Genomic DNA, 26,993 nt, shown 5'->3' with positions numbered 1-26,993 from the left:
TAATCAGAGGTTGTAAACTTCAAAGTGTCATGACAAAGAACTGTAGGGAGTGTTTAGGAATCCATAGAAAAGGGGCATAGATGAAGACCTAGACTAGTTAACCCTTTTACCCCCAAAGGACGTACTGGTACGTTTCACAAAACGCCTCCCTTTACCCCCATGGATGTACCGGTGCGTCCTTGCAAAAAAACTGCTATTTACATTTTTTTTTGCATATTTCTGATAATTTTTTGAGAAACCTCAGGCATTTTCCCAAGACCAACCTGACCTCTCTATGACGAAAATTAGGGCTGTTAGAGCAATTTAAAAAAAATATACTGCAAAATGTGCTTGAAAGAAAAATAACCCCTGGGGGTTAAGGGTTGGAAAGTTCCAAATAGCCTGGGGGTTAAAGGGTTAAGATGGAGGAACGAACAAAAGAAAGAAGCGAGAGGAAATAATCCATTTCCTTTCCAATCCAATAAAATCAAAGTTTCAAGTAAAACCACTTTTGATAAGCATATTAATGCCTTTTTATATTTCCATAAACAGCTGCTCTAGGTGATCCACCTGTCGGTACAATTGACACTTGATATCTTGATGGCTGTTAATTCTACTTGTGTACTTAGAATCTACAGGTGAAAAGGCTAGCCATCCCACCTCAACCTATTTCACTTTTCAAGGGATCAAAATTGTAATCAAACCAATGGAAGGGTTATCAAGCCCCAAAGCCTCCCACCCCCCAAACAGAAAAAACATGAAAGGATATGAACAGGAAAAGGTACCAAGTAAAAGGCAAGAAGGCCAGAATAATTTAATTGCTGAATGAGGCTATGTCGTATATTTTGCCGTATAAGACAGGGTAAAATATTATGGAACATTTTTACAAGTTTATCTACATCAGTAGTATCAGATAACTGCTAAATTACAAAGACAACTCTGTACCAGCTTGGTTTTACAAAAGCAGGTATCTTATCAAATACTGGTTATGTAAAGATGATGTTAATACAGTGCATATATAGTTTTCTTACTGTATCATTAAAAATTCCAAATAAACAGAATATCAAAACTGATTCTAGATCATTTTTCCTATACACCATGCTAAAAGGTAAACAATTCCGTTTAGGTTTTACAGCCAATCACAATGAACGAACAAACTTATTTACACATCCAAGTGATAACTAAGGATACTAATAGCTTTTTGTAAACTGTTTGAAAACTGTGATGATCTACAACACAACTGTATTTAAGAAATATCGATTACAAAATTATTTGAAAAGTTGGAAATTATATCAAGAATATTATTTGTTATTCATGTGAGCACATACTGTACTCAAAAGTGATAACTTGAAATCAGCCGACGACAAAATCACCTGACAAGTGTTTACAGTTTCTCTGGTGGGCTCGCTTAGAAAAAAATTGATTTTATTGATATGGAATCATATTATTTATCAGTTTATTTCATACTCGTTATGAAGCTTCAACGGGGGAGGGTGGGCTGTGGCACCCTAGCAGTACCAGCCGAACTCGGTTGAGTCCCTTGTCAGGCTGGGAGGAACGTAGAGAGGAGAGGTCCCCTTTTTTGTTTCATTTGTTTGATGTCAACTACACTCCAAAATTGGGGGAAGTGCCTGGGTATATGTATGTATGTATTTCATACTGTGAATCTTTTCATGTACGTCAGTCGCTATCCTACTGAAGTCGAGGCTAATCTACCAGTAAACATCACTCAGAATCCAAAGTTTGGTTTTCAGAATGGTGGTAGATGACCCCTAAAGTTTAGTGGTGAATTTTACGATTCAAAGGTCGCTTTTTACAGTACTCGGAAATATACGGCAATTGCTTTTTGATACCTCAGTAGGCCACTGAGGGGGGCAAGGCAGCCTCAACTTGGTGCTGCTCCCAAGCCAGGGTAAATGGGGAGGGTTGGCAGCAGGAAAGGCATCTGGCCACGAAAAATTAGCCAAAACAACTATGGTCAGTGAGTATAATTTAACATAGACCCCACATAGAAGTGGGAAAAGACGTAGACAACGAAGTGACAGTAGGCAGAGTAAAGTATTTACTAATTTTGGGAAGAGCAAACAAACATAATACTTAAAACATAAAAATGCTATAAAATAAGTTCAATATTTGTCGAACAATTAAAAAAAAACTTTTTTAAAAAAGACCCGTACATCAACATTCCATGATTACAATCATTAGACGTACCTTACTTCTTCCCTTAAAGCACAGACACTGGTATCTTCTTTTTCACTTTCTTTTTTCACGCTGGATGATTGAGATGTATTCTGACTGTCATTGCACATGGAAGATGTCATGGACATTTGGAGAACCCTTTTCAATTCTGCAAGAGAATATATAAGTACGGTTAAATTCTGCACCTACTGTATATCATACTGTAGACAGATTAAATTAATTAAACTAAGGCCATTCAGATCTATCTATCCCATCTGAATGTGGGTGGCCATTACTGTCTGCATCTGATTGTAATCCCCAAAATTCTTGCTTTTCTTTTGTCTTCCAAACTGTGACTAGTAGACTGAAAAAAAAATATATTACCTTCTTTCCAAGATCACCTTTATCTCCATTATTCATTCATGCATTCTTTTCTCTTCAGCCACATCTCCAGCCATTTCATTTTCATACCAATATTCCTGCTCCCATTGTGTCTAATCTCGCTGCCATTCCACGAGATTTCACATTTCTCTGTCAATACTGATGGTTTTGTGCCAATATCCTTTATACCTCACCTTCTAAACACAATAAACACTCATATTTCTTCTCGTTAGCATTTACACCACTTCTCATATTCAAAATGTTATGTTTGCCAAGGGATTTTACAAAACATTTGCCTACTTGAAGGATGCCAGGTACAGTATTGGGGGCTCCCTATTCCTATTCTAAGTCTCTAAAACTCCTAACATCTGATCAATAAATGCTCCGTGACCCCTTGCTTAAAGCATCCGAAAATACTGTAGCATATAACGACGTAACGTACAGACACTTAAAATGCAAAATCAATTTACTAGTTCATGAAAGCTTACAAATGCATATAAAACTACTTTTCAAACATAAAATTACTTTTCAAAGTTCTGACCTTGTTGCAGCATTGACACTTCAACATCCTTTTGTTGAATTTTTTCTTCCTGTTCCTCAACCTGTGCAGTATACTGGCTTACCTCTTCTTGCCTGGCTTCTCGGACTGCCCGTATTTCCTGAAAATTAAGTTACAGATCTCACAAATGCTTCATAAAACAAAAAAAATGATCAGCAATTGGTGGTACTACAAAGTTTAGTAAAATAACTAACTGCTCGCTGTAATATTCACAGACTTTAAGCCATATAAAGACCTTTCTCTTGTTTGTATCCACAAAATGAAAGCACGAGTGAAGAGTAGAATGGTTTCCAAGAGACGTACGTATCCCATAGTAAAATATCAGCATATTTATTAACAAATAATATAGTAATAAAATAAATATGAAATAGTATAAAAAGCTGTAATATAATCCACGAAACTCTCAAGCACCAGTACATCGTAGTCATTAATGAACTTTATTAACTATTGACATTTCACTGGAAGTGGGAAGGAGGTGGGGAACTACTGTATGTGACAAGTATATATAATAAATTTTTGCATAAAATTCTGCAGTGTAATGTGTGAAAGAACCTTCAGTGTTGTCCACAGCATGCTATGAAAGGCAAATTAGACTTAGAAAATTTAGCTACTTATTATCATACTTACTACATAATCTACGACCCTTGTTGGAAAAGCAGCAAGGGGAAAATAGCCCATTGAGGAAAGGAAATAAGGAAACAGAAGTGTGTCTGAGTGTACCCTCTAATAAGAGAACTCTAACCCAAGACAGTGGAAGGCCACAGTACAGAGGCTATCCCACTACCAAAGACTAGAGAACAAGGGTTTGATTTCAGTGTTTTTCTTCTAGAAGAGCTGCTTACCATAACTAAAGTCTCTTTTATTCCTACCAAGTAAAAACTAGCCACTGAACACTTACAGTGCAACAGTTAACCTCTTGCGTGAAGAAGAAATTTTCAGTTATCTTAAGTGTTGTCATGTGTATGAGGAAAGAGGAGAATGTATAAAGAATAGGCAAACTATTAGGAGGATAGATGTGAGCGAGGCAAGAGAGCGTGCTAGAAATAGGAATGAATGGCGAGCGATTGTGACGCAGTTCCGGTAGGCCCTGCTGCTGCCTCCGATGCCTTAGATGACTGCGGAGGTAGCAGCAGTAGGGGATTCAGCATTATGAAGCTTCATCTGTGGTGGATAATGTGGGAGGGTGGGCTGTGACACCCTAGCAGTACCAGCTGAACTCGGTTGAGTCCCTTGTTAGGCTGGGAGGAACGTAGAGAGTAGATGTCCCCTTTTTGTTTTTGTTTCCTTGTTGATGTCGGCTACCCCCAAAAATTAGGGGAAGTGCCTTGGTATATGTATGTATGTATTAGGCGTATGTGTAGGCAAAGGGAGGGATCTAACACAGTAAAACACTAAGGTAATCTTAGAAAGGCATAGCAACTTAGGACCCTGTAAAGCATAGGGCTGTCTACTTAAGATAATGATGTGGATCTCACACAAATACACATTAAAAATTCAAAATTCCAGTTTTATAAATGATAAACTTTACCTTTTCCATGAGATCACATTTCTTCCTCGCTGCATCTAACTCCTCTTCTAAGTATCTTTCTCTTTTTTCTAAACCATGCTCAGCACTATTTAATTTTCGATCTAAGCCTTCGACCTGGAATAAAGATAATTTTCACACACCATTACAATGACTATGTAACGGTCATTATTGACAATTTGGGGACTTTCATATTAACAATAAAAACAATAACGAAAATAGTACATAAAGCTGAAGCACTTCCAACAAAATGAATGTGGATTAACACTCATATTTAGATGCATTCAAATAAGCAAAAGCTACAGTTCTACGAGACGATTATGATAACTCTCATCTCTTCAAACTTTGTTAGAGGCACAATATGTAAAGTTGAAAAAAATCATGTCACTTTTTCCCTCAGGTGTAAAAATTACTTTGAGCTTAACATACAAATCAACTGTCAGTTTCTAAAAGATTATTAGTAAAATCGAACAAATTACACTATGGCACTTACTACCCAGCCATTCCCTTCACATTTATCAAAGCTAACAATATAAATATGAGCAAATTATGAGAATATACTTAACTATACTCATGATGTTTCTAACTTTCCATGACAGTTATCAAACTAGTTGCAAAAACAGTGACAGGAGGGATGTTAACCCTTTTACCCCCAAAGGACGTACTTGTACGTTTCACAAAACTCATCCCTTTACCCCCATGGACGTACTGGTACGTCCTTGCAAAGAAATGCTATGAAATTTTTTTTTTTTCATATTTGATAATTTTTTGAAAAAATTCAGGCATTTTCCAAGAGAATGAGACCAACCTGACCTCTCTATGACAAAAATTAAGGCTGTTAGAGCAATTTAAAAAAAATATACTGCAAAATGTGCTGGGGAAAAAATAACCCCTTGGGGGTTAAGGGTTGGAAATTTCCAAAAAGCCTGGGGGTAAAAGGGTTAAGGATGATGCAAAGTATTAATCTATTTTGATGTTAACCAAAAAGCTTCCGTTGACATATTCGTTTCAACTTTTTACATACCTTGGCATTCAGAGAGGTTATGACTTCCTCTTTCTCTTTTACTTTCAACTTTAACTCCTGTTGGCACTTGATAGAGTTTTCAGCCTTCTCCTTCCACGAACTGTTTTCATCTTGTAGATTTGCGAGGGATGTCCGTAAAGTGAGGAGATCCTCCTGTATAGCAAAAACAAACCATATTACTTGAAAAGTTTTTAAGCTCTTAGCTATGAAATAAGATACAGTAACAGTGTAAAAATTTAAATAAAGGGCTTAGGGCCATCTGTAAATATCCATTCCATTGTTAAAACCCACCTGAAAAATATGGCAACAACAACAACAACAACAACAACAACAATAATAATAATAATAATAACAATAAAAAAATTGACCAATCACCCAGAAATATTCTGTAACAAAATGAATCTGGGTAACCACATCAACTACATCTACCCGATATTCTTATAAGCAAAACCAAGGTTCTCTTGAACCATGTTTTAGAAAAAAACAGACTATATACAGTACTCCACTTAGCTGCTGCCAAAACTCTTTACAGATAGAGACTTCTGCAGAAATTATGACAAGTAGATGCATATCTAACATCATGTACTTAAACTGTCAGGTCATACATTTGACTTGGATCCAATTAACTAAGAGCTTCCGTTACTAACCTCTCTATAAGAAAAGATTATTCTTGGATAGAGGAAGCATTTGAAACCCTAACTCTCAAAACAAATCAGGAATCGTTCCCCTCGCATATTCAGTTGTATCCAAATAAAACTTAGTGGCCGTCATAGGACATAGGAATCTATTTTCCAAGGTAAAACCAACCTCCTTTTCCTAAGGAGGATTTTGGAAATGTTGAGGTAAACGTTTTAGATTCCAAATGAAGAACCAAATAGCATTATCTCACCTTGCATGAGAGCAACTCCTGCTGACAAGACAGCTTCTGTTCCTTAAGCAATGTCTCGGCTTCCTTGATTTCCAACAACTGCGTACGGAGACGAGCCTCCACATCTACTGAAATGAGTTGAAACTCTCTGAAAAAACTTATTCACCATGCAAACATTTGAATAAAAAAAGAAAAAGTCTGGACCAAAACTTATTTGAATATACTGTACTATACTTAAATCAGATGTTGACAAACTATAATATAAACATCTTTTAATTTAGGCCGACACTGAACTGAATATATTCTACCCATGTTCAATTGAACTTGCTTAAGAGAAAACAAAATTTTTCAAATAAAACGCTGTAAATCTGCTGTAAAGAGACTAGAATGATAGGTATTAGGACTGCATGAAAACTGTAATGAAATGGAGTCCGTGAAATAAACGGCCAAGCACTGGGACATCTAGAAAAAGCAAGAAACTGTTACATACATCACAGAGATCAGGAATTAACCCTTTTACCCCCAACGCAATCTGGAACTTTCCAACACTTAACCCCTAGGCGTTTTCTTTTTCAAGCACATTTTGCAATACTGTATATTTTTTTCAAATGGCTCTAACAGCCTTAATTTTTGTCATAGGGAGGTCAGGTTGGTCTCATTCTTTTGGAAAACACCTGAAGTTTCTCGTAAAGTTATCAGAAATATGCAAAAAAATGCAAATAGCAGTTTTTTGCAAGGACGTACCGGTACGTCCATGGGGGTAAAGGGATGAGTTTTGTGAAACGTACCAGTACGTCCATTGGGGGTCAAAGGATTAAAGAATGCTGGCTTTCCAAAATGACATGGTCCTCTCAAAAATTATAAAATAAAGTGGCTTCTGGGTTTAATATGAATATAAAATTAATTACTTTAATGTGCTGTTATTGGGGAAGGAGGAAGACCTCCAGCAAAACTGATACTGAACAAAGACATGTCCTTAATGTATACGTTAACCCTTTTACCCCCAAAGGACATACTGGTACATTTCACAAAACTCATCCCTTTACCCCCATGGACGTACCGGTACGTCCTTGCAAAAAACTGCTATTTACTTTTTTTTTTTTTTGCATATTTTTGTAAATTTTTTTTTAGAAACTTCAGGCATTTTCCAAGAGAATGAGACCAACCTGACCTCACTATGACAAAAATTAAGGCTGTTAGAGCAATTTAAAAAATATATACTGCAAAATGTGCATGAAAAAAAATAACCCCTGGGGATTAAGGGTTGGAAATTTCCAAATAGCCTGGGAGTAAAAGGGTTAAGACCCTTTTTATTTCTAAACTTGTACCATTATATTTAGCTAAACCTTCTAGGTCTGTCTATCTCATTTCCCAAGATATTTATCATTATCCTCAAATAACCACAAAATGGCCCATCTGAATTTTCTACCACCTTAAACCCTTTACCTTTCAGTCCTTTTTAATTTGCATGTGCTATAATACATTTACAATTCCCCAAAATAGCTTCTACTCGTACACCTATTCCATTATTGTTGGAAGCCCTTCAATCCTCTATTTTTTTTTAGTAGCCTCTTCCAAGCTTTATCAAGAACTCTCTTTACCTTCAACTGTTTCCTTCTTTTCAAATCCTTACCCACAGAATTTAAAAATCCTAAATTTGCTGAGCAATTGAATTGAAACTCCTTTGCAAAACTTTAAAAGCCTACTTGATCTCCCCTATACATAATTCCAAAAGAAATTTCTTAATTTCACATATTGATATTTTATGAGTGCCGTAACCAAACACAAGCAAAAAAGTTCTAAATGGACACGACAATCATGGATCGCTCGATCAAATTTAAATGAATGGTATCTTCCGCGAAAGTGAAAAAGAATTTACAAATGTTTAATTTTCTTCATGTAAATTCATGAAAAGTAAAGTTTGTTAAATAATTTGATTGCACCCTTCTTAGTTATTATAATTTTGTTCCTATACCTCTTTTAAACATAAAAAAAGGACGACTATTATGCATCAAAAGGGAACTAGAACCAGTATTAGCCATAAAAAAAACACAGTTTGTGACAAAATATAAGTATTGCTAAGCACAGATGACATATGCCAGGAATGAGTTTTACCATTGACGTTTGGACACAGACTCCAAGGAATGAATGAAAAATTCAATAATAAAAACATTCTAGATATTACCTTTAACATCTTCTAATTGTTTTTCAGCTTTCTCCAACTTCAATTCCAAATTGCTCTTGTCTTCAGTCATCTGAGAAACTGTTTTCTCAAGCTCACTTAATTTGCAGCTAAGATCCTCCTTTTCTTTCCTCAGTTGCATTATAACCTCTTCCCTTTCAGTCCCTTGATTCAACTGTCTCTCCTGAGAACACTGAACTTCCTCTCTTAATCTATAACTCTCACTCTGAACTTTTTCCAGCTCAGACCTCACTGATATCAAAAGTTCATCTACCTCTTGTTTCTGGAGCTGAGCGTGTTCTCTTAGTTCCTTCTCTTTCTCCACGCTGGCAGTTAACTTCTCTATTTCATAATTTAATTCCTGATCCTTTTTCTCTAACTCACACCTAAGCTGTTCCTTATCTTCAAAGAGTTTTTCTTCTAAAGTTTGCTTAGCAACCTCAAGATCTGAGTTTAGTGCTTCAATCTCTGATTTCAAAACACTTATATTTTCAGCATTCTTCTCACGCTCCTGATTTAATTCGTCAAGGGATCGTTCCTTTTCCTCGTCCACCTTGCGGAGCAGTTCTTCTTTTTCCTCTTCCATCTTAATAAGTAGCTCCTCTCTTTCCTCTTCTAATTTGGCAAGCAATTCTTCTTTTTCCTTTAGTAGCGCATTTAATTCCTTTTCTTTCCTAAGCTCTTCCTTAATCCTTGCTAGTTCTTTTTCTAACGATTCTGTCTGCTCATGGAGGAATTCATCGAAAGCTAAAGAATTAACAGTTTCCTTCAAGCTATCTACTTTTGCAGACAACTCATCATTCAGAATTGACAGTTCTTCTTTGTCAGCTAGAGCAGTGGCACAGACCATTTTCTGACTTGACAATTCTTCATTTAATGATCTGATTAGTTCTTCCTTATCCTGAATTTCATTCTTCAAAGTATTTACTTGATTAGTAATGTTGACATTATTAGATTTGAGGGAAGAAGTATCTAACTGTTCTGATATTCTTTCATCTTGCACAGCCATCAATTTCTTACTTAGCTGAAAGAAAATAGTTCTTTTGAAATACCAATAAGCTAAATTGTACACAATGTTGTTTCAAGAATATAATCTAAACAATATTACAGTGCTATCATCTACTTAAGGAAGATAAAAATTGCAACAAACCTCATTGACATCTTTCTCCAGATCCTCTTTTTCTTTTAAAAGGGTCCGTTGATAACTCTCGAGCTGTACATTTGCTTTCTTTAGATGCTCAAAGAGATCCTTACTTTCCGTTAACTGGTTGTTCAAGAGACCCTTTTCATTCTGCAAGGTGGCATTCTCCCTCTCAAACTGAGAGATCTTTGCAAAAGCTTCTTGTAATTCTGCAGATTCTACTTCCCCACATTTCACATTGTTATTGCCATTTCTCTTCAAGCCAGCAAGTTCAAGCAAGAGTTTGCTCTTGTCTCTGTTCAAAGAAACAGTGTTAAGTATAAGTAAAAAAACATGAACAATTTATACATACATACATACATATACCATGGCACTTCCCACAATTTTGGGGGGTAGCCGACATCAACAAATGAAACAAAAACAAAAAAGGGGACCTCTACTCTCTACGTTCCTCCCAGCCTAACAAGGGACTCAACCGAGTTCAGCTGGTACTGCTAGGGTGCCACAGCCCACCCTCCCACATTATCCACAATTTATAACAGTACGAAATAACATAAGAATGGCACACTATTCAATTCCTACGCTACCCTTCAGCGCAAAAAAAGAGTATCACAGCAAACTTGACCTGATATTGTGAGATTTATCCAAGTTTGAAAAGCTCTCCTTACAACCCTATCGGAGAGATCAAGAGAGAGGCCAACAAGACAATTGAAAAAATTAATGCAGCCGCAAACGCCGTCCACTTCCAGACCATCACTGGGGATTTCAGCCCTGGTTACCAATATGGTAATGTGAAGACTCAAAAAAACCTAGTATCATTAATCAAAAAGTTTAGTCCTTTCTAAGCCAATGGGTTTTGCCTGAGAACTTTCTTCTCTGTTAGGTGAAAACTGATCCAAGAAAAGGCTAAATTTAAACAATAGGATAAAAGGAAACTAATGGGAGAATAGAAAATTAAAAGCAGAGACCAATCCAGATGGGAAATTAAAAGATAGACTTTTAGGCAGTATACCCTCTTGAGAAAAACAAAAATTAATGAATCCGTACTTAAAGACACCTCTTCTCTCCATCTAGGTATCAATCTAGTTTAAAGATAGCTTAAAAAAAATAATCAGTAAGATTCAGTTTAAACAATTCCATGACTTTTCACAATAATGGGATTGGATATATGAATTTCAAACTATTTAGCACAGCAATGGGATCTTTAAGGCCATTCAGCACTCAAGTCCAACTATGGGAACACTCAGAAGTTATAGGATGAAGTTAAAATTAAAAGGTTTAAAGGTCGCTCATGAATGGCAGAGGCAAGGGACAGTGACATTGCCCTAGCAATCAAGACAATGCCCTAGAGACTGACCATATATTATATGATCAGCGCCCAAGCCTCCTCTCCACCCAAGCTAGGACCAGAGAGGGCCTGGCAGTGGCTACTGATGACTCAGAAGATAGACCTATAGGGTCCCCCAAACCCCCCAACCTTAGCTCACAAGGATGGTAAGGTTGCAGACACTAATGGCACTAACGAGTCTGAGCGGGACTCGAACCCCCGTCTGGCAAACACCAGGCAGAGACGTTACCAATCAGGCCACAATAACCCGTTTAAAGAAGATAGAAAGGAAGCGGTAATAAAGGTAATGTAGAAGGACATAAAAGTGCAACAGGAGGCCGAAGGAATGATGCAAAGACAGTAAACTGATGGCACTAACCCTCCCCCACAGGGTTCATAGCGATGGGACCATCCATTTGAAAAGCTAGAAACACTTTTAACTATCAGTACTGGAATGCGCAGCAGTTAAGCTGATGAAATTACACTTATAGCATTGGAAATTACTATACGAATTGGTAATTCCAAGGCTCAACCATATCCCTAATCACACAGTATGGTATCTGACATATCACCCTACCCCCAAGGTACACTTTCCTGTTCGTGAATTTTTTTTTGGTAAAACCAAATTAGTTGCTTCATAAATAGCCAGAATTTGTGATCTTTAAACATCTATGGATACTCTACTCTTGTCCATCATTATTATCATTAAAGGAGTCCACTCTTGTCTAATACAGAAAATGACAAGTAGTAACCTAGTGCTCCAGTACCTTTTAATTACCAGACTCCTTTCTCTATAAGTTAGTTTATCTTACTGCAAGATCTGTAGCGAAGTATTACAGGTGGACGATAGGTATAAAAAATTGAGGGAAGTTATCACAAGTGATTGATATAAAAAAAATTATGATGTTCCACAAAAAACTTGTGTGTCATATAAAGCCCATCACTCAAAAGGCAAAATCACAACTTAAACGGGAAGATTGAGATGCTGTGCGCTTAAAGTGATGATTATAACCTGATAAGTTCAGTAACACGTTACATAAGTAAAGGACCAGTTTTTACATAGTATTAAGTGAGATGTTTACTAGCTTGATTCAGGAAAGAAAAACACTCCCCAGTAACTCTGGAGGTTTGCTCATTTAAGTTTCCATACATTAATAGATAAGAGGTCAAAGAAATAGGAAGAACAGTATTAATAAATGAATTCCTTCCCTAAAGCAAAACCCAGTTTGGTGCAACTACACTCCCCATGAATGCATATCAAGACCCATAAATGTTAGAATAAAGTCAATAATAAAAATTGGTGTTTCCAGATGCCTGCATTTTAATTGGAATTCATACCCAACAACATTGCTGAATGGACAGGAAAAACCTTCGCCCAGACCCAGGCACTCGCACACAACCGTGACAAGTGGAGGCTCATATTGCGGTGTTCCACCGTGCTGTGCCCCTACGATCCTGGGGGAATATGGGATCGGTAACGGTAACGGTAACATACCCTTGTTAAAGGGATCTCTAGCATCACGGACAAGAACACCGTCTTATTTCATTTCACCGGCTTTCATGATACGTTGGCTCTAGGAATGACTTGCCTTGAGCCAGAAGAGACTGTGGTCTCTGGTGTTTTGTTCTTTTGAGTGAGATTTAGAAAGTAACAATCTAGAGGTATTCTGAAATCTCTACTTCTTCCCACGGTAATGAAGTAGTAGTTCCATGAGACACAAAAGGTGGTCCTCTAAACTAAGAAAGATGGGTGCAAGAGAAATGATGACAAAGAAGGTCATGGCTATTTGGAGTGAGTCTTCACCATGTACTCAGCTGCAAACAAAGCATTAGAAGCAAAGCCCTTTAAACGTGTGACAACCAGATCAGAGCATGAACAGTAGTAAAAGGCACCTTATTACAATGACTTGGAAAACTAGTTGGCAACTACCACCGATGCATTTAAGAATAATGCTCTATCAAATGTAATCATACACATATATAATAATATAAATACTGTACGGTACTTCCACTTTCTTCAAAAAAACACACACTTTGCACTTTACTCAGATAAACAAGGACAATCTTTAAATAGAAATCTTCAATAGCTGAAAACACTTTCTGATAATCACGCGAAAATCTTAAAAAAAAAAAAAAATTTACTTACCTCAAATAGTCTTCTTCAATTTGCCGTTTCTTAATCCTGATCTCATTCAGTTCTTTTTCTGCTTTGTTACGCTCCTTTTCTGTAGCAGTCAGGTTCTGAAAATCAACTTGGGATATAACAAACTCAAGTCCTTAACACTTTCAATCACTCGTTGAAAACTATAAATTGCACATGCAGGCAGCAAGCAATTAATGTGTATCTACACTACGTGCTAAATTCATAACTTTATAAAAGTGAATATTTCTGAGTTGCACAATATCTCAATTCATGAAAATCAGAACCCTTAGTCCCCTTAGCCCTCAACAATTACAACTTTAATAAGCAATTAACATTCTATTGGCAACATCAGGTACTTCAGTATTACCTGTTCAAGAATCAAAACCTGTGTTTGGTAAGACTCTGCAATACTGCGCAGCTCCTTGGTATCGCTAACAGCATCCTCCACATTCTACGTGGGGAAAAAGGTAATAAATATTCGTAGCGTTACAGAATTTCAAATACATACCACCACCTGCCCAGCGGCTACAATCCGCCCATACAAAAAAACTATTGATTTTGAGTTGCTGTAAATGAAGCTTATAAAAAGTAAATTCTTCACTTCCAATGTGCACCACAACCAATATTTCAACTCATACAATGATTCAAAAGAAGGATGTACACTTATCTTTCAAATCTTTTACTCAAATCTTCTAAAAAAAAACAAAAAAACAATGTATTCTACAACATTAAGCACAGCAACTATCAGTTATGTGACTAGGCTACCTCAAAATGCATTCCAAAAATCATGCATAAATTGCATAATTTGCAAATTTGAAACCAAGTACCTTAACCTTATGCAGCCTAATAGTTCATCTTAATGAATGCTAATCTTCACTCAGGAGGCAAAACCTACTTCATGCTTGAGATACCGATCATGCAAAGAACCACCAAGGAATTACTTGTATGCAAATCGATCTATTCCAAACTTACTCTTCCTATCAGCAAATCACTTACGTACAAACATTTACACGAGAGGAAATAAGGAGAGAAATCAATAAAAAAATGACCATACAATACCAGGGTCATTCCAAAACTGAAGACTCACTTTATGTACACAACACGTATGAATGAAAAAATAAATTATAAAGAAACACAATCACTCAAAGAGGCAAAGAAATAAATGGGTTGAAATAATTTTGTATATATAACAATCAAACTGAAAAGGATTATTATTAACATTATTAACTGCTAAGCTACAACCCTAGTTGGAAAAGCAGGATACTATAAGCCCAGGGCCCAACACGGAAAATAGCTCAGTGAGGAAAGGAAATAAGAAAAAAAATATTTTAAGAATAGCAACATTGAAATAAATATTTCCTAAACAAACTTTAAAACAAGAGGAAGAGAAATTAGATAGAATTGTGTGCCTAAGTGTATCCTCAAGCAAGAGAACTCTAACCCATGACAGTGGAAGACCATGGTACAGAGGCTATGGCACTACCCAAGACTAGAGAACAAAGGTTTGAATTTGGAGTGTCGTCCTCCAAGAGGAGCTGCTTACCATAGCTAAAGTCTCTCTTCTACCCTTACCAAGAGGAAAGTAGCCACTGGACAATTACAGTGCAGTAGTTAACCTCTTGTGTGAAGAAGAATTGTTTGATAATCTAAGTGTTGTCAGGTGCATAAGGAAAGAGGAGAATCTGTAGAGAATAGGCCAGACTATTCGGTGTATGTGTAGGCAAAGGTAAAGAACCGTAACCAGAGAGAAGGATCCAATGTAGTACTGTCTGGCTAAAGGACCCGATAACTCTATAGCGGTAGTATCTCAACGGGCTGCTGGTGCCCTGGCCAACCTACTACCAACAAATGTAAAACAAAAATATCTATAAAAAGTAAGGGCACTGACATAAATTATTCCAAACAATTAAAAAAGAAGATACTACAGTACAGTATATGATTGTTAAAAACTGGTTGTAAACAGAATTTCAATAAATATCCTCCCACATGTAAGACCTAAAAACACATCCCACCCACCCAGACAAACTTTCATTATAAAGTGCGCACTAACTTGAACCGAAAGCTGTTCTTGAAGTTCAGATATGTGTTGGTCTCTTTCTTCCAGTTGCATTGCATGCTGGCTCAGGATTTCTCTTGCTTCGGACAGTTGACTCTCAAGATCATTCAGGGACATCAGCTGCAACAAATAATTAAAATCTTAATATAAATTACAACACAATATGGTTTTTAACCCTTTTACCCCCAGGCTATTTGGAAATTTCCAACCCTTAACCCCCAGGGGGTTATTTATTTCCCAGCACATTTTGCAGTATATTTTTTTTAAATTGCTCTAACAGCCTTAATTTTTGTCATAGAGAGGTCAGGTTGGTCTCATTCTCTTGGAAAATGTCTAAATTTTCTCAAAAAATTATCAAAAATATGAAAAAAAAAATGTTATAAAATTTTTTTGCGAGGACGTACCGGTACAGGGATGGCTTTTGTGAAACGTACCAGTACGTCCTTTGGGGGTAAAAGGGTTAATATTAATACCACAAAGTATTTGAACATATCACAATAATAACAAAACATTGATATATATATCCACATTTATAGAACAAGAAAAAAACAATACCTGATTGGTGATAATAGTTTCTTTCTTATCCAATGCTTTGGAAATGTTCTGAATTTCTTCTTCTTTAATAATGAATTCTTCAGCAGCTTCAACAAGCATTTCCTTAAATTCCTGCAAGGTAAATAATACAGTTCCATGTTCAGGCACATGTTAGAAAATTACGGTTTCAAGTTCAGTAACTTTTTAGATAATTACGGTTTCAAGTTCAGTAACTTTTTAGATAATTACGGTTTCAAGTTCAGCAACTTTTTAGAAAATTATGGTTTCAAGTTCAGCAACTTGTTAGAAAATTACGGTTTCAAGTTCAGCAACTTTTAAGAAAATTACGGTTTCAATTTCAGTAACTTGTTAGAATATTACGGTTTCAAGTTCAGCAACTTTTTAGAATATTACGGTTTAAAGTTCAGCAACTTTTTAGAAAATTACGGTTTCAATTTCAGTAACTTTTTAGAAAATTACGGTTTCAAATTCAGTAACTTTTTAGAAAATTACGGTTTAAAGTTCAGTCACTTGTTACAAGATTACCAAGACATCGTTAGCTAAAGACATTCAATTAATCAAAATGAAAGGTAATGAAAACAGACTAAAACAATAATCAATTCCTGTATGATCAAACAAACCTTTATTTCGCTATCTCGGTCCGCCAACTGCGACTGGCTTTCTTCCAAACGACGTTGCAGATCTTGAATCTCTTGGTCTTCGCTTGTTGATGATTTAATGGTCTTCTTTGCATCTTCCTAAAATCAATAATGGAGTCAAAATTACAAAACTAGATTTAATCAATACTATTGATACTGGGGACTACGTCCTACCATTGGAGCCCGGGAGGACATGCAGCTCCAAAGTGAGACGTCTTGTTCTTGAAATTTTTAAAGTGGACCAAGGTGAAGTTAGAGAAATCTAACAACTCAGGGAAAGAAACTATATGGATTATGTTTAACTTGTATGTTGATGGAGTGGTGAGAGAGGTGAATGCTCGAGTGCTTGGACGAGGATTAAAACTGGTAGACGAGAATGATCATGAATGGGAGGTAAATCAGTTGTTGTTTGCGGATGATACTGTACTGGTAGCAGACACAGAAGAGAAGCTTGACCGACTAGTGACAGAATTTGGAAGGGTGTGTGAGAGAAGGAAGTTGAGAGTTAATGTGGGTAAGAGTAAGGTTATGAGATGTACGAGAAGGGAAGGTGGTGCAAGGTTGAATGTCATGTTGAATGGAGAGTTACTTGAGGAGGTGGATCAGTTTAAGTACTTGGGGTCTGTTGTTGCAGCAAATGGTGGAGTGGAAGCAGATGTACGTCAGAGAGTGAATGAAGGTTGCAAAGTGTTGGGGGCAGTTAAGGGAGTAGTAAAAAATAGAGGGTTGGGCATGAATGTAAAGAGAGTTCTATATGAGAAAGTGATTGTACCAACTGTGATGTATGGATCGGAGTTGTGGGGAATGAAAATGATGGAGAGACAAATTGAATGTGTTTGAGATGAAGTGTCTGAGGAGTATGGCTGGTGTATCTCGAGTAGATAGGGTCAGGAACAAGGTGGTGAGGGTGAGAACGGGTGTAAGAAATGAGTTAGCGGCTAGAGTGGATATGAATGTGTTGAGGTGGTTTGGCCATGTTGAGAGAATGGAGAATGGCTGTCTGCTAAAGAAGGTGATGAATGCAAGAGTTGATGGGAGAAGTACAAGAGGAAGGCCAAGGTTTGGGTGGATGGATGGTGTGAAGAAAGCTCTGGGTGATAGGAGGATAGATGTGAGAGAGGCAAGAGAGCGTGCTAGAAATAGGAATGAATGGCGAGCGATTGTGACGCAGTTCCGGTAGGCCCTGCTGCTTCCTCCGGTGCCTTAGATGACCACAGAGGTAGCAGCAGTAGGGGACTCAGCAGTATGAAGCTTCATCTGTGGTGGAAATGTGGGAGATTGGGCTGTGGCACCCTAGCAGTACCAGCTGAACTCGGCTGAGTCCCTGGTTAGGCTGGAGGAACATAGAGAGTAGAGGTCCCCTTTTTGTTTTGTTCTTGTTGATGTCGGCTACCCCCCAAAATTGGGGGAAGTGCCTTTGGTATATGGATGGATAACATATTAAAAACTAGAAAAGCACTCTGAGTGCAGACCTCCATCATGGAGGCTTATTTCTTGAAACCTAGCTTGCCTTTCCCAGAATTAATTTAGACAGACGTATTTTTCGGTCGACCTTTGACCTAGGACTTTCAAAATTGAATCACTTCCACATTTCGGCATAATTATCAATACCTGAAAGTTTCACTATTCTTTGAGTAAAATTGTAGCCAGAAGTTGTTCACAAACAGACAAATGGCCAAACAGGAGCAAAAACATAACCGCCTCCCAGCTTCGTTGGCAGAGGTAATAAATGCCATCTAGTGTGCCCTATAGTGCTACCCAGCGTAACTAATTGTGCAAAGCACTCCAGAAGATGAGAGGAGTTTTCCTAAGACAACAAATGAGCATAAAAAGTCATTCTAATGTTACTAGAACTCCTTCAGTAATTATGAAATGCTCTCGATTCAATATTCTTTTGATAACACCACGGAGTCTTTGTAGGGTGACGGCCAGATCCGTTTTCATTCATAGAAAATGGGAATATTATAAAGTGGGGTGGACTGTGGCCGTCATTCTAAAATTGAGTTCGTAGAAAACTGGAATATTCTGAACTGTGGCCGTCGTTCTAAAATCGATTTTGGCGGGAGAAGCTAACTTAAAAAACCCACCTAACCTATGCTAAAAGCTGTATCCGTACCCAGGGGGGCTTTGCCCCCTGGACCCCCCCCCTTACCTACTATGGGAGCGAGAAGATTCGTGGCCGGAGTAAGAACTCAAGCCACAAAGTTTCAGGTAATTTAGGGTTTTCGGCAAAAACATAAAAGTGTGCGTTTAAGCACATATTTAAGATCCGTAGACCATTTCCAAACGTTTTTATTCTATACAAGATAACAGTTGGAGCGATAATAAGCAAATTAGGACGCTTGGCCGTAGCGCTACAAACTACCCAACACCACTACGATAGAACATTAAAGTTATTGCTAATTACATTATTCCCATTTTTTTCAGCAAATTCAAAATGGTCTCTGTTAGATCTTTTATTAGTCGGCTGTTTATTTCCTACCTCAATACAATCTTGCCTCTCATACTCCCAACATAAAGATGGAATTCCCGTGACCAGGTTTTCAATCTCACAAAGACGATAAAACTTGACTTACCAATTCTTTCTCTGTGCTTTCCAGAAATCGTGTGAGCTGTGCCAACTGGAAAGTAAGTTTGGAATTTTCCTCTCTAGTTCTGTTCGCTTGGTCGTTTGTCTTTTTCTGGGAAAGCTTTATGGCCTCTAATTCTTCTTTGAGAAGACCATTTTCCATTTCAAGTTCTTTGATTTGACATGCCTGTTCCTAAAAGAAAAGCATGACATGGCAGGTTAATCAATAATAGTGTATACCCCTCAATAACATTAAGTTGAAAGTTAATCAATAATAGTATATACCCCTCAATAACAATAAGTTGAAAGTTAATCAATAATAGTATATACCCCTCAATAACAATAAGGTGAAAGTTAATCAATAATAGTATATACCCCTCAATAACAATAAGTTGAAAGTTAATCAATAATAGTATATACCCCTCAATAACAATAAGTTGAAAGTTAATCAATAATAGTATATACTCCTCAATAACAATAAGTTGAAAACAATAATCAGTTCAAATATAAACCAGCAATCAATGTATTAATTTACAATGAAAACGAAATAATTACTCCACACAAATACAAATTATTTGATCATCTAAAGACAAACCTTCACTTTCTGTTGCTCCTGGAATAGGTCAATCGAGGGTACGTACTCTTCGTCAGGATCATAGTCTTGTCGAAGACGTTTGCGATAATTTGTCTTCTTAACAGAATTCTGTAAAGCGTTGAGCCTAAACTCACTAAACTCATCCATTCGAGATTTTTGCTCTTTTAGTCGTTGGCTGCAAAATTTTGCCATTCTTTAGTTAATCATGAATCTAATTTCATAAGATTTAAGTTTATAAAATGTCATATCAAAAACAGAATTTTAATAATAAAATGTATTAACCCTTTTACCCCCAAAGGACGTACTGGTACGTTTCACAAAACTCAACCCTTTACCCCCATAAAAAACTGCTATTTACATTTTTTTTTTTTTTTTTTTTTTTTTTGCATATTTGATAATTTTTTGAGAAACTTTGGCATTTTCCAAGAGAATGAGACCAACCTGACCTCTCTATGACAAAAATTAAGGCTGTTAGAGCAATTTGAAAAAAAATATACTGCAAAATGTGCTTGAAAAAAAAAAAAAACCCTTGGGGGTTAAGGGTTGGAAAGTTCCAAATAGCCTGGGGGTAAAAGGGTTAATTCTATACTCACTTGATGTTCATAAGATTGTTTTATCAAGATTTACCCCTAAAGCTAAAAAAATTTGCTCTATTTTTCCTTATAATAAACTGATGAGACAATCTAGCAGATACTGGCAGTAACTGATGGCTTTTGCAAGCCACAGTCTATCTTTAACTCTGAGTAACCTTCAGGTTGAAGACAGCCATAACTGTAGCTTGTTCTAATTTAGGTATTCTAGCACAAGAGGAAGGCCAAGGTTTGGGTGGATGGATGGTGTGAAGAAAGCTCTGGGTGATAGGAGGATAGATGTGAGAGAGGCAAGAGAGCGTGCTAGAAATAGGAATGAATGGCGAGCGATTGTGACGCAGTTCCGGTAGGCCCTGCTGCTTCCTCCGGTGCCTTAGATGACCGCGGAGGTAGCAGCAGTAGGGGATTCAGTGTTATGAAGCTTCATCTGTGGTGGATGTGGGAGGTTGGGCTGTGGCACCCTAGCAGTACCAGCTGAACTCGGCTGAGTCCCTGGTTAGGCTGGAGGAACGTAGAGAGTAGATGTCCCCTTTTTTGTTTTGTTTCATTGTTGATGTTGGCTACCCCCCAAAATTGGGGGAAGTGCCTTTGGTATATGTATGTATGTAGCACATTTAGCAAACTCTTATCCGTACATATCATACAAATATCTAAGAAATATTCTAAACATAAAACATACACAGCTACAATTCTTGTACCATTGATGTAATCTGTTTATAATGGACAAAACTTTGCTGGAGCACCAAAACTTAAACGACCAGAGTAACAATTTTTGTTCCTGGTCGCTGTAGCCTATCAAAGAATATTGCTAATTGAAGGAATGAATTATAACTACTAAAGGGCAACGATAAACCCCCTTATCAAGAGGCAAGGATGCTAATGCATCTTTTTTGCTGCTAGTATAATTTCTAATCGTACATCCAATGATTTCCGATATTCTTTACCATTTCAATTCAATGGAATGTCAACGATGCAAAGCTAAAGTTCAGGGAAGATTGAGTGAAATAAGGACCAGGTAACAGCATCTGAAATTGGGAACCACCCTCCTCTATAAACATGAGGTCAAGTACTATGTTAAAGTTAAAAGTTAAAGTTGCGGGTTTTAGGTCTCCACAGAGACGATTTACATCGTCCTCCTCGGGTGACCATTAGCCAGCAGGGACTATCACAAGTCTCCTCTAACCTCCCCCCCAGGCGCCGCCCTGGGAGTACCCCCCGGTAGAAGGTCTCACGGTATTCGTGTCCCTGGCGGGGACCGAACTCGGGACCTCTATAATAGAAATCCGCGACGCTACCAACCTTGCTATCCGGAGTATATGAATACCCGTGACCATAACGTCTGCATCCCAAAATTTTAGCAACACTGGGAAATTCTAAAATGAAGCCACACTGCATGGATTCTAGCTCAAAAGGTGAATATTGCTTTTACTGCAACATTAATCCCACATCTTAGTTAAACCACTAAAACTTCTCAGCAATGGCACTCCATCTTCAGAGGTACACTTGTAGTCACGATAGACTGTGGATGTTTTCCGTGACCTCCTGTTATTCTTCGTTTTCAAAAGGTAGCAAGTGAATTGTTGAACTTATACCCTTCAATAGCAATCTCCAACCATTTTTCTTTGAGAATAAGTGAAATCAAAGGGCCATACTAATAGTTCTTCAAGTCCATGGAAGAAAAACTTCATTGTTTAGTTTCATTCAAATCCAAAGGGTGAACAATCATACTGGAGGCAGGTATCCATGCTAGGCTATACAAGATGCTATCATCCAGTATTGGCGACCGCCCGATAATGAAAGTTTTCCAACAATAAAAAGTAATACGAAGTCAGTGAAACTAGAGGCCTAATCTACCATTTCACTGTCTCCATTGAGCAGTGACAGCAAAATCAAGAAAATTCTCTTGAAAACCTGAACATGCAAGAAAACTACAAATTTTGAATGCAATTTGTATTTTTCATAGCTATACAAACATGTGTCATTTATATGGGTTTACTCCTGTGTCAATTTACTATGATAAGAATGATAGAAAAGGTGTCTAAATGGGAACTAGTATATACTAATATATAAACACTATGCAGATTATACACCAATATGTACATGTAAAATTATAAATATCTTTCACAGACTTGCATCTTAACTAATGAAGTCAGGTGAAACTAAGAATGCTGCTGGAACAAAAAAAAACAAGGTCATATAGACTTTAATTGATGAGGTTGCCAAGAAACTAATTTCCATCAGGACAAACATCCCAAGTAATTCTCACCTCCAGGAGTTTTCTATTTCAACTATTTGTTGAGAATACTCTTTGCAAATCTCCTCTCTCAGACGTTCTTCCAACTCCAATTTATCCTTGTGTTCCTGGAAAAGTCTGTCCCGAAGTTGCTGAATCATTTTCCGCATAGCCTGTAAAAATCAAAACCCTCGTTAAAACTTTAATGGCTCGTCATTTCAGCTACGCCGAAAGGAAACCCTATGTAAATAGCATGGTTTGTATTTGCTTAATCGCTAAAAGTTAAAAGCTTCACTACATTCAGCTGGTATTTCAAGTGGCAATATCTGAAAAGCAGAAAAAGAATTACAACTAAAATCACAAATTTTAAGTAATTTGTATTTTTCCTAACATACTTACTGAGAACTACTTTCTTAGGAATGACCTGGAATCTCCTCTCAACCGACCAGAGTTTTGTGTACAGTGAACTCTCGCTACTTCGCGGTTCGACCATTGCGGATTCACCACTTCGCGGATTTTTTTCATAACCCATGTATATACATATATCGCGGATTTTCCAGTAATATCGAAAATACCGGGATGTAACCGATGGTGCGAGATTGGAGAAAGTAAGGAAAATTGAATCGTGATTGATTTTCAATATAAATGAAACTTTGAGGAGCAACAAAGATATCATTTGTTAGAGAGATAGAGAGAGGTAAGGAATGGGAGGTAGTGAAAAGTAGCCCACAGAGAGAGAGAGAGAGAGAGAGAGAGAGAGAGAGAGAGAGAGAGAGAGAGAGAGAGAGAGAGAGAGAGAGAGGGGGGGGGGTTTAAATGTAATAAACAAAAAAATCTGATAGGTTATAACACATTGGTGCTTATGTAATATCAACTGTATACTGTAGACGGTTTGAATAAGTTAAGAAATGGTATAAATGATACTTTGTTAGTGTATTCGTACACACTCAAGAGCGGCAGCTAGATGACAGCTGATCTAATCACAGCCAAAAGTAAAAAAAAAAGAAGTCAACAATACTCGATTTTTAAAACAAACCCGAAATTTAAAAACAAAAGTACACGCTTTCTTAATGTGCAATTAACTATTTAAAGAGTGGCAATTTTCTAGAATAAAATGATATTTCCCAAAAAATAGGGGTTTGCTGATGAAATCGGATGCCGTATTTTTAGCTATGATTGAAATTGATGTAGACTCGGCCTAATTATTTCGTTTCGTATTTAATTGACACTAAGAAAACTAATTTTAGTTTCTTCATCTAAATGTAAGTATTGTATAACACGAAGAGAGAGAGAGAGAGAGAGAGAGAGAGAGAGAGAGAGAGAGAGAGAGAGAGAGAGAGAGAGAGAGAATCAGCTGTTGTACTCAAATGGCGTGTTTTTGTTTTGTGAGAATTTCATCGCCACGACTTTAACAACAACATACTGTACTGAACTTTACAGTGTTATACAGACTACTGTAATATGATAAAGTAAAATATTTGTAATCTATTTTATATGAAATGGGGCTATTTTTTTTTTTTAAATTTACATTTACGTATGTAAAACAACAATCTCTCTCTCTCTCTCTCTCTCTCTCTCTCTCTCTCTCTCTCTCTCTCTCTCTCTCTCTCGTAGATTGTTTTCCTGCTTTGCTACGTATGTATGATTTTATATAGATACGGTAAATAATATTTGTAATAACATATTTTATTAAAGCTTTTACTGTAATATCATTATTTATCACTTTCATCATGCGCGTTAAATTCCTTAGTTTGTTTACTGAGCGTACTTTATGACGCTGTCGTTTCAGGCGGCGTCATAAAGAAAAACATTTCATTTGGAAGTCCTAAGAAAAATTGAGTAAAACATTAGTAATAACCAAATCAACATACTGTACTGAATAATCAATATAATCGATGCAGAAACTAACCTATACACAGATGTGTAAATGCGTTTGTTTCTTCATTATAATCAGAGATAAACGTAAACAAAACATTGGTTGCCATTTTTTATCGTGCTTTTTGGCGTGTTTAGGAAACGCATGATATAAAGTCGCCCTTAATATTTGTGCCTGTTTTAGTTTAGGGTACGTTAGTACATGCATTAAGTGTTCTGTACATTAAAGGGTAGTTTGTTAACAGTACTACGTACAAGGGAAGGTTTTAAAAGTCTGAATATACATGTTAAATAAATAGGTAAATATGGTGTCACTACTTCGCGGATTTACACCTATCGCGGCCGGGTCTGGAACCTATCTACCGCGATAAACGAGGGTTCACTGTAGTCTACCCTACTTCCGTTTTCTGTGGGGACCAACCCAGGCGTAAGGAGAACGTGCCCTGAGGGTAGTCCTGAGCTAGGTCGGCGTTAGCTTGGGTCTCGCTCGTCAGTAAGTTCTCTGGTCGCGTCGTGATACCATCACGCCGCTCTCCATTCTCTTGCGACCCTTTGTGTCCCCGACTCGTGTGTCCCACGTGGTTACCGCATGGTGTCTCTCTGCTCTCCCTTGTGTTCTCGCGTGTTCGCGTATTTCCCTTGTGCTTCCCAAGTGTTTTCCTTATCCCTTCCCTTCGTGCCTGTGTCTTGTGGTTGTGTTGTGATGGAGCAGACCCGCCGTTGTCCTGGGCCTAGAGCCGGGAAGTCGTGTGGAGCGCTCCTATCCTTTCTGCCCTTGAATAACTTTTTGTACCATCCGAAGAACTTACTGACGAGCGAGACCCAAGCTAACGCCGACCTAGCTCAGGACTACCCGCAGGGCACGTTCTCCTTACGCCTGGGTTAGTCCCCACAGAAAACGGAAGTAGGGTAGACTACACAAAACTCTGGTCGGTTGAGAGGAGATTCCAGGTAACTCCTAAGAAAGTAGTTCGAGGTAAGTCTCTGTGTTGGAACAAACTCTGATTTCAATTGAACCACAAACAATTTGTGATTCTTTACATTATTTAAGCAAATAACCTCTTTGAACTAACATGAAGAACCATCTTTCTTCCATAATTACGATAATAAAATACTGCTCGATAGATAAATAAGTAGGCGTGTATCACAATCCTCCTTGTTAGACAGAATTCACCTTACACCGTACACAAAACGTGAACTATGTAACAATTCTTCTTCGCTCAAAGGGTTAACTACAGCAATGTAATTGTTTAGTAGCTGCTTTCCTCTTGGTAAGAGTAGAAGACTCTTTAGCTATGGTATGCAGCTCTTCTAGGAGGACACTCCAAAATCAAACCACTGTTCTCTGGTCTTGGGTAGTGCCATAGCCCCTGTACCATGGCTTTCCACTGTCTTGGATTAAAGTTTTCTTGCTTGGGGTACACTTGGGCATGCTGTTCTATCTTAATTCTCTTCCTTTTAGTTTTTTGAAGTTTTTATAGTTTATATCTGATAAATCTTATTTAATTTTTTTACTGTTCTTTGGGTGGATGGATGGAGTGAAGGAAGCTCTGGGTGATAGGAGGATAGGTGTGAGCGAGGCAAGAGAGCGTGCTAGAAATAGGAATGAATGGCGAGCGATTGTGATGCAGTTCCGGTAGGCCCTGCTGCTGCCTCCGATGCCTTAGATGACCGCGGAGGTAGCAGCAGTAGGGGATTCAGCATTATGAAGCTTCATCTGTGGTGGATAATGTGGGAGGGTGGGCTGTGACACCCTAGCAGTACCAGCTGAACTCGGTTGAGTCCCTTGTTAGGCTGGGAGGAACGTAGAGAGTAGAGGTCCCCCTTTTTGTTTTTGTTTCTTTGTTGATGTCGGCTACCCCCCAAAATTGGGGGAAGTGCCTTGGTATATGTATGTATGTACTGTTCTTGAAATATTTTATTACAAGAGTGATTTACCAAGTTGAAAAGTTCTCAAGTCTAAGATGATTAACTTAAGCATCCAGCTCATTACAACCAATCCAGTTACTCTAGATTATTTCAAACAGCTGATCTTGCTGATACTAGTGAGTTAGCCTACAAATATATCATGAATTCCTACTGATATTTCTAAATGGTTGAATACTTTTGAAGAATTTTATCATTTTGTATTCTGCTTTGCACTAAATCAAACACTTTTTATCTATTGTACACAATTTCTCCTTTTGAAAGGTCTTAACCTTTTACCCCCAGGCTCTTTGGAAATTTCCAACCCTTAACCCCCAAGGGGTTATTTTTTCCCCAGCACATTTTGCAGTATATTTTTTTTAAATTGCTCTAACAGCCTTAATTTTTGTCATAGAGAGGTCAGATTGGTCTCATTCTCTTGGAAAATGCCTGAATTTTTTCAAAAAATTATCAAATATATGAAAAAAAAAAAATTTATAGCATTTTTTTGCAAGGACGTACCGGTACATCCATGGGGGTAAAGGGATGAGTTTTGTGAAACGTACCAGTACGTCCTTTAGGGGTAAAAGGGTTAAGCGCAAAGCTTATTAGATACAGGACTTAGCATTGAAAAATGAACATCAAAATTAAGAGATAAAAAGGATAAGTT

At 37.5% G+C, this 26,993-nt stretch overlaps 1 protein-coding gene across 4 annotated transcripts in view; it reads right to left on the bottom strand.

The window, feature by feature from the left end:
- LOC137634505 (kinesin-like protein KIF20B) overlaps window positions 1-26,993 on the bottom strand; it is an 85,108-nt gene that overhangs the window by 13,873 nt on the left and 44,242 nt on the right. For 2 of the 4 annotated variants that reach the window (XM_068366942.1, XM_068366944.1), the window contains exons 14-28: window positions 22,577-22,716; window positions 19,721-19,895; window positions 19,133-19,318; window positions 16,539-16,655; window positions 15,919-16,029; window positions 15,358-15,483; window positions 13,675-13,758; window positions 13,311-13,405; window positions 9,847-10,132; window positions 8,700-9,720; window positions 6,536-6,642; window positions 5,647-5,799; window positions 4,626-4,739; window positions 3,080-3,197; window positions 2,191-2,326 (exon numbers count right to left, since the gene is read on the bottom strand). In XM_068366942.1, the coding sequence (XP_068223043.1) occupies window positions 2,191-2,326; window positions 3,080-3,197; window positions 4,626-4,739; window positions 5,647-5,799; window positions 6,536-6,642; window positions 8,700-9,720; window positions 9,847-10,132; window positions 13,311-13,405; window positions 13,675-13,758; window positions 15,358-15,483; window positions 15,919-16,029; window positions 16,539-16,655; window positions 19,133-19,318; window positions 19,721-19,895; window positions 22,577-22,716 (2,969 nt within the window). The remainder of the gene's footprint in view (window positions 1-2,190; window positions 2,327-3,079; window positions 3,198-4,625; window positions 4,740-5,646; window positions 5,800-6,535; window positions 6,643-8,699; window positions 9,721-9,846; window positions 10,133-13,310; window positions 13,406-13,674; window positions 13,759-15,357; window positions 15,484-15,918; window positions 16,030-16,538; window positions 16,656-19,132; window positions 19,319-19,720; window positions 19,896-22,576; window positions 22,717-26,993) is intronic. The other 2 variants (XM_068366943.1, XM_068366945.1) reach the window with 1 other exon arrangement.

The sequence above is a fragment of the Palaemon carinicauda genome, chromosome 44 (assembly GCF_036898095.1).
Source record: "Palaemon carinicauda isolate YSFRI2023 chromosome 44, ASM3689809v2, whole genome shotgun sequence".
NCBI lineage: Eukaryota > Metazoa > Arthropoda > Malacostraca > Decapoda > Palaemonidae > Palaemon > Palaemon carinicauda.
The sequence above is the reverse complement of the archived record's forward strand: the minus strand, read 5'-3'. Positions and strand labels throughout refer to the sequence as shown.